Source organism: Austrofundulus limnaeus, unplaced genomic scaffold (assembly GCF_001266775.1).
Source record: "Austrofundulus limnaeus strain Quisiro unplaced genomic scaffold, Austrofundulus_limnaeus-1.0 Scaffold294, whole genome shotgun sequence".
Lineage (NCBI taxonomy): Eukaryota > Metazoa > Chordata > Actinopteri > Cyprinodontiformes > Rivulidae > Austrofundulus > Austrofundulus limnaeus.
The window spans coordinates 642,497-650,798 of NW_013952696.1; the positions used below are offsets into that span (position 1 = coordinate 642,497).

The 8,302-nt window shown below is 41.5% G+C and overlaps 1 protein-coding gene across 1 annotated transcript in view; it reads right to left on the minus strand.

Moving 5' to 3' along the window:
• Window positions 1-8,302, minus strand: part of LOC106526783 (growth hormone secretagogue receptor type 1) — a 16,033-nt gene that overhangs the window by 6,126 nt on the left and 1,605 nt on the right. Inside the window, exon 3 of the mRNA XM_014021463.1 lies at window positions 5,996-6,818. Coding sequence (XP_013876917.1) covers window positions 5,996-6,818 — 823 coding nt within the window. The remainder of the gene's footprint in view (window positions 1-5,995; window positions 6,819-8,302) is intronic.

An 8,302-nucleotide genomic window follows, 5' to 3' on the forward strand; every position in this document is an offset into this window, starting at 1 on the left:
GTTAAATCGATGGTCGCAGACCAATCGTCCGGGCTGATAGAGTGAATTAGCTGTTTGAGCGTTAAAATTTTGAACCTGTATGTTTGAAGATACCGGTTTAACACTCTCAGATCCAAAATAGGCCGCAGGCTGACCCCTTTCTTCGGAACAAGAAAATAACGGCTGTACAGACCTTTTTGTGTTTCTGCAGCTGGAACCACTRGAATAGCTCTCTTTGTTAGCAACGTGCAAATTTCCTCTCTTAAATGGCGGCTGCCTGTGTCAGCACTGTGTTTACAATAGCCCGAAAGCGAGGCGGCCTGACGCGCAACAGTAAGGCAAGTCAGTCGCTTAGCAAGACTTGCCTTACTGTTGAAGACGTGTCGCTGCTGCCCTCCACTGGTTGGGAAAGTGACAACATTATGTACTGTCGCCTGCAGCTTATTGTGTTTGTTTGTGCACTAAGATAATTATTTAATGACACATTGAAAACATTTGCAGAACTGTTTATTYAAGWTTTGCATTTTAAAACACAATTTGCACCCAAGGAGGGGGCTACATGTTTTTTGTTTATTTTTCGGGACATTAACAGAGGAGACTGAACATTTGAAACCCAACGCCTCTTGGGGCCGATTTCTGAAACACAAACATTTAAATGTCTTTTCAACTGCAGCTGAACATTGTCTCTCTGTTTTTGAAGCCCCTGTGAAGACAGTCCTGCTGTTAGGAGGACTTTGACTTCTTCTTCCAAGCCACTGAATTGTCCTGCTGACTTGGAGGGGGGCCTCTGCTCCATGCCGATTGTCAGGGAGGCTGAGGCTTGCTAGAAGGTTTGGCGGGCTGGGCCTTTGAAGTCCCGGGTGTCACCACCTTTTTGAATGGAGMAGGATGAGATGCAGACCTGGATGTGCTCGGAGCCTTGGGCCTCGCGTCGCGTCTGAGGATGATGCAGCAAAGTGCCTCAGCCTGCTTCTTCCTCTGTTCAAATTTGGTTTGGATGATGTCAAGCACTTGACCAAACAGTCCTGTAGGCGTTATCGGTTTGTAGGAGTTTTGGGTATATTCTAAAATGGATAATTTGTGAATTATTTAAATACGCAAATTATCTTACCTCGAGGCACCACGTTCTTAATTTAGTCAAAAATTAACCCAGGAAAGAGACGAAAACCTGTAACTTTATTGTAATCAGTCTCACAATAAATGTACCCAAAATCGTTTGATGAGTTCTTGTCCTTATCAGAACCAATAATACTTTGTCAAGACACAAAAGTGACATTAACTTATGTTGGCACGTTCTCCACGGGCCATTTATTTACAGATTAAATGTGTTTAAAACTATGGTGAGTAAGAAGTGATGACATGTTGAACCAGGTAAAACTGACAGAGTTCGCAATCACAAGTGAATAAACAAACAGACAAACAAATAAAATAAACACTGAGAGGTGAGTTTGAGGCTTAGAATGAGGTGAGGTGAGTTTTGCTTTTAGCTGGTTTTTAACTAAGGGGGTTCTAGTTAAATTAGGGAGAAAAATCATTTAGTTTATCAAATCTCATACAAAGATAAGAATCAAACTAGACATGGGTTTTTACGATGTAAAAACAAGTGTGCATTGCCACGTAGCATGTCATTGCAGCATGGCTTTGCCTGCAGTATTGGACTTGCAGAATGAGCTTTGACCAGGATCAAATGTGTTTTCTATACCAGGTTGTGCCTGTCACATCAGCAGGTGTTTGTAATTAAGGTAATTGTGTGACAATATGAAGTTTGAAGAGATTTTTGTTAAAGTTGCAGTAGCTGAATTTGAACCTTGATCTCCCGCATGAAAGCCCACAGTGCTCATCATGAGACTATAGGAGATGTGGCAGAGGACAATCCCAGGAATTGGATTGTATGTATACAGAAAAAGTTTACCTTGCCAATGCAATTATTGACACTTAAGCGCAATATATTACAACAATAGAGCAGTATTAAGACAATATTATAGTAAAACATCAAAATACAATCATATTAATATTGTAATCACTGAACTAGTGAGTTTAAATATTATGAAACTATGGTGCAGTACCATATTGTGCAGATGCAGCAGGGGGCAGTATTGCACTAATACAAGGCTCCTTTGACTGCCATTATAATTTATTAAACATTAATATTTCAAAAACTATAAGTTTTACAGGCACCTAAAGGCATAGCCATCATTTGGCACAGGGGCTTTACAGATATAACTTACAATGGCAGCTCTAGGACAAAGTATGCAGGAGGAGAAGCATGGCAAAGTTGAGATGACTTGGATGGGAAACAAATCACAATAGTGTGCATTGCATTGGCAATGCACACAGGTCTTGTCAGAAAACAGCAGTTTCCCCCAGCATTTTCTCCAGGAATTTCACTCTCCTCTCCAGTGTCCGACGTGAAAGAACGGCACAGGCCCGGCAGGACTCGGGCTCCACAAGCGCCCGTCGAGCGTGAARGATTCCRAGGCAGGCRGGGCAGGCCTCKTGCTGGTCCTTCTCATGAAGCTGAAAGTCGCAGCCCTGAGGACAGGGGCGAACAGAAGACTTCGGCTTCTTCGAAGGTGGTTTTGTGCTCATCTTGAACCACAAAATAGATTTTCAGCAGAAAATAAAGGTCACTTAAGTAGCATCAAGCGGCAGACAAACGAACCAGCAGGTAACGCGGTTAGCACCAGTAAAGCTASCCTAAGAACCTTCTAGAAGCTGAACTAACTAGCAGCAGCTATGTGAGCTCAGGTTTAGAGATGACTATCGCSAGGTGAAGGGTGATAGAACTGAGTAATGATGCTGGTGACTCCGAACTTATAAGGTGAAGGCGGAGCCTGTCACCCGACATTCAACGTCACCACGTCACCGGTGTAAAGACGTGTTTAGAGGTGGCTTCAGCCAGGCACGCGAGGGTGCGTGTCCCATATACAACTGTGTGTTGTACTGAGTGTAATGACTGAAAAGGGACTGTCCATTATCTCATCAGTCCTGTCAAACCTGTTACGTTGAGCCCATCAAATCTGTCGCGATCGAGCGGTAGACCACAGACTGGTCTTTAGTGTATCACAAGATTTACATTGAAAAAGTTTTATTTTAATCCTTATTTATTTTACAGCACACTAAACACTGATAGTGTTGTTCCCTTTTTGATGTTATTATCTCTAGTTTGGTCTCTTTTTTTTTTGTTTAAGTGTGGTCTTATCCTTTACCCCTTATTACTTTCTTTAGTACCCTTTAAGTGCTCGTTTTATTTATTTATTTATTTATTTTTGTCTGATTGTCTCTTGACATTCACTGTGGATGACGAAGTAAGAATTTCATTGCCCAGGTAAACATGTTTCATCTGTGTATATGACAATAAACAATCTGAATCTTTGAATATTGGACCTTGAATCTTAAAATTAGCATTTTCAAAACTCTACTAGAGGAACTTAAATTGTCCTTAAAAACAGCAACAACAGAAGAACTCTTGTCTAGGAACAGAGGGTACCTGAATGTGCCAGCACAAGTTTGTGAGTGACAGTTAATAAGAAGCTTGTGTGTTATCTGTGTTAAAAAATGACTAGCCAGCAAGTAAATTATTATTTTCACCCAGACTGTGAGGAGGACTATCTTTTTGACTTCTCAAATGTGAAGTCCATATATTTTATTTGTAACAAAAGTGTAGCCCTGTCCAAGAAGAGTAACTTGGACAAGCATGAGAAGAAAGAACACAAACACTATGAGGTGGATTTCCCTGCTTAAACCACTCAATGAGCCTGGAAAGTTCAGGCACTGTGAAATCAGCTGGCAGCACCCAGCCCAACACTAAAGGTAAGGCTGCCGCAGGAGCATTGACTAACACAATTCTTTCAGTGATGGCAAGCTTATGAAAGAAGCATTTATTGTGGCTGCAGATGCACTTTTCTGTTATTCTAAGAACAATGATAGGTCTGCAGATGACTGCAGAGAGACAGCTCCCTGGTTTGGGTTCAGGTTTTGACATTCTGATTTGTTTGGTATTTTAAATAATTGTTTGAGATTTGTAAATAGTTTTGTGAATTTGCACCCTCATATTCAGACTTTTGTAAATAGTGAGCACTAATTGTAGGTAGAAGGGAAATAGTCCCTTTCTGTTTGAACACCAGTTTTATCCTGTTTCTTTGTCGAGAATGAGTTTATGAAATTGTTTTTTCTGTAATTTTTTTTGGTTTGTTAGTCTTATTGTGTTGGCTTTCCTGCTGCTGGTGGTCAAAGGGTCTGGTAGCACCGGTGCTTGGCAGTCTCARCTCTGTCATGGCCCAGGGAAACTGTGGCTACAAGGTAGTTTACCATCATCAGTGTGTGAACGTGTGTATGAATGGGTGAATGACTGTTGTGTCTTTGGAGTCTGTAGGGACTTGATAAGTTCAGACAATTTACCATTTTAAAAAMACTCTTTTATTTGTCATGACCCTTTACTTTCAATAAAACTGCTAACTTGTTATATTCTGTTTGATGTACTGGCTGTTTTGGAAGTGAGGAGTGAGGAGACGCTCAAATTGTTATGACCCACGGTTTACCTGGAACTAGGAATACAGTGGGGTGAGAAACTTTGGGCAGCCTTGATTGCAGCATTGATTATTTGGATAAAAAAAAAATCTGTTAAATATATCATATAGGGGACAAACACAGTGATATTTAAGAAGTGAAATGAAGTTTCTATGATTTACAGAAAGTGTGCAATAATTGGTTAAACAAAATTAGGCAGGTGCATAAATTTGGGCACTGTTTTTATTTTATTGATTTCAAAACTTTTATAACTAATTATTGGAACTCAAATTTGGTTTGGTAAGTTCAGTGACCCTTGACCTCCATACACAGGTGACTCCAATTATGAGAAAGGGTATTTAAGGGGGGCAATTGTAAGTTTTTCTCCTCTTTGCATCTCTGAAGAGTGGCAGCATGGGAGTCTCAAAACAACTTTCAAATGAGCTGAAAACAAAGATTGTTCACCGTCATGGTTTAGGGGAAGGATACAGAAAGCTATCTCAGAGATTTCAGCTTTTAGTCTCCACTGTGAGAAACATTGTGAGAAAATGGAGGACCACAAGCACAGTTCAAGTGTAGGCTCAAAGTGGCAGACCAAGAAAATCTGGGATAAACAGAAGCGAAGGATGTTGAGAACAGTCAGAGTCAACCCACAGACCAGCACCAAAGACCTACAACATCATCTTGCTGCTGATGGAGTCACTGTGCATCGTTCAACTATTCAGCACACTTTACACAAGGAGATGCTGTATGGGAGAGTGATGCAGAGGAAGACTTTTCACCACCCACATCACAAACAGAGCTGCTTGTATGCTAAAGCACATTTGGACAAGTCAGCTTCATTTTGGAATAAGGTGCTGTGGACTGATGAAACTAAAATAGAGTTATCTGGGCAGAACAAGGYCCYTTATGCATYGAGGAAAAAGAARACAGCACTCCAAGAAAAACACCTGCTACCTACAGTAAAATGTGGGTGTGGTTCCATCATGCTGTGGGGCTGTGTGGCCAGTACAGGGACTGAGAATCTTGTTAAAGTTGAGGGACACATGGATTCCAACCAATATCAGCAGATTCTGGAGACCAATGTCCAGGAATCAGTGACAAAGCTGAAGCTGCACCGGGGCTGCATCTTCCAACAAGACAACCACCCTAAACACTGCTCGAAATCTACTAAGGCCTTCATGCAGAGGAACAAGTACAACATTCTCAGTCCCCAGACCTGAATATTAATGAAAATCTGTGGTGTCACTTAAAGAGAGCTGTCCATGCTCAGAAACCATCAAACCTGAATGAACTAGAGATGTAAAGAAGAATGGTCTAAAATACCTTCAAACATAATCCAGACTCTCAGAAGCTGTAGGAAAAATCAAGTAAAGTACAGATACCCAAAAAATCTATTTACGTACAGTAACAAAGTATTTGTACTTAGTTACTTTACAACTCTGGGTTTGGGTGGCCCTGCTCTAAACTGAGGCTGTTCTGAGGTGTGCATGTGTTTTGTCCTCACCTAGCATCTTAACAGTGTTTCGGTGACTCTGATCTCTTCTGCTGCTTTTTGGGCGAAGCCAAAGCGTCCGTCCAATCAGGCTGTACACCAGTCCAAGGATGCAGAGGGGTACCAGGAAGTATAAGTTGGACAGAATCATCATGGCTGACAGAAGGCCTGAGGAGATGGCGTAATGCGTGCAGCGGCACTCTCTCCTGTCAGTGTCTCCTTCACCACTTCCTTCAGGTCTCTCTTTACCACCTCCTTCATCTTCCTTCTTTTTGTTTTGCTGATCTCCTGCAAATTCTGTCTTCCATTCTTCATCGGCTTCCTCAGCTGCTCCTTTGGCATCTTTCAGTTCGCCTTCACCTCCTTGTTTCCACTCATTTACTTCTGATTTAAAATTGAATTCTCTCACTTCTCCACCACCTTTCTCTGGTAACTTTGCTTCTTCTAGTCCAACATCTATCAAGGCCATGTGTGCACCTCCTCGTTCCTCTCCACCCATCACCAGCCCTCCCTGTTTTCCCTCCCTCCCTGTCCATGCTCTGTCCTCCCTCCACTGGTTGAGACCGAGCTCCTCTCCTCCAACTTCCTCCACTCCAACCATGACTAATACTGGTGCAGCACTGACAGCAGCGCCCAGCCACAGGCAGCCGATGATTACCCTGGTCCTGTGCCGTGTCACAATTGTCTTTGCTGTGATTGGCCAGCACACTGCCAGGTACCTCTCCAGAGAGAGGAAGGTGATGTGGAGGATGGTGCAGAAGGTGCAGCATTCTGACAGGAACATAGTCAGCTTACAGGCAAGGTCTCCTAAGGGCCACGGTCTGGGTCTCCAAAGCTGAAAGAGARGGGAGAAAGTGTGTGAATGGACATCAAGTTGATTAAAAACTGTATCACTTTTCACATCAAACTCATCAATCATCTCCAGAATACATAGACTGAACAATCAGTCACTGCCATGGAGAACCACATTAATGTGGATCTGTAAATTATTTACTAATAAAAAATGATGCTGTGTACCTCTTAGTTTAATCTTGACTAAAAGTCAAAATATTTTAATGTGCAGTTAAATCTTGAAAAATACATTTCTATGAGCCAATGGTCAATTTCATTACCATATTCCCTCACTATTCTGAATAATATGTGTGTGTTTGCTTATCTGTTAGCAAAATATTTTATGAAAGTATTTATTGACTGCATGTCTTCACCTGGTTTACTTTTGGAGTCAGCCCCAGTTCAAGATGGCTGTCACGGCCAAATAACAGCAAACAGAAAAATGGCTACAGCACTGTCAGTTGGACAGATATTGTAACAGAGTTTGGTATGTTAACAACTTAACATCTTCATCAACACATACTCTGAGCACTCATAGCTCAAGCTAGAATTTTGTAGGGGTGCACCGATTGCAGTTTTTGGTCCCATAACCGATCTTTAAAAAGTCTGACCTGCCAATCCCAACTTTGACACTGTCAGGTGTAAGGTCTTAATACACCTTCAATGTTCCAATTTTATTTTACTGAAAACCACTTAACAATCCCCTTGAAATAATACAAACTTGTTTGTTTTTTTTAGTAGCACTCACAGCAGAGCAAAAGGAGACCGTGGCTGATTTCAGACCTTTGTGGAGTATCGGCTGATCTCTGATCTCACAAAATTAAGAAAATCAGTACTGATAAATTTACCGGCCGATTTATCAGCAGGAGGTTTCATGAAATTTCAGTCTCTCCAAGTACAAGTTATGGGTGAAAAGAGGCAGAAGTGCAATCTTAGCTCGCATCCACAAAAATTTGTACTTAGAAGTAAGAATTCCAGAGTTTCAAGTGAGATAAATGAACTGAGAGCCCAGAGTCTGACTTCCAACTTAGAAAGTCTGTTTCTCACCAGCACACTGTCAAACTCAAACAATGCCACGTGCACAAACTTTAGTGAAAGCTGCAGTAACAYTGTGCTTATTTACTATTCTGACTATCTGTATCTCAGCAAATCCCTTGCACAAATTTACAGCTGGTAGTGCAAGAAAAAAAACTTTACCAGCATGTACTGTTAGTAGTTAGCTTGGTCCCTTAGCACAGTTGTTGAACTTGCAAAAATGGATGATGTTTTAGTTGAATGTGAGGTCAWTCATTCCCAGATCTAAACTCTGACTGAAGTAAATGAACAGCAGTGATACTGTTGGTGCTGTCACCACTAAAATTAGCCACACTTTGTGAAACTGTATATTATTTACCCGCAGACTAGCCTGGTTAAAACCAGACCCTGTCCTTCACTTTGCTTCCTACAAGGGTCTGGACTTGATGCATAGAGAAGTGATTTCTTGCAGGA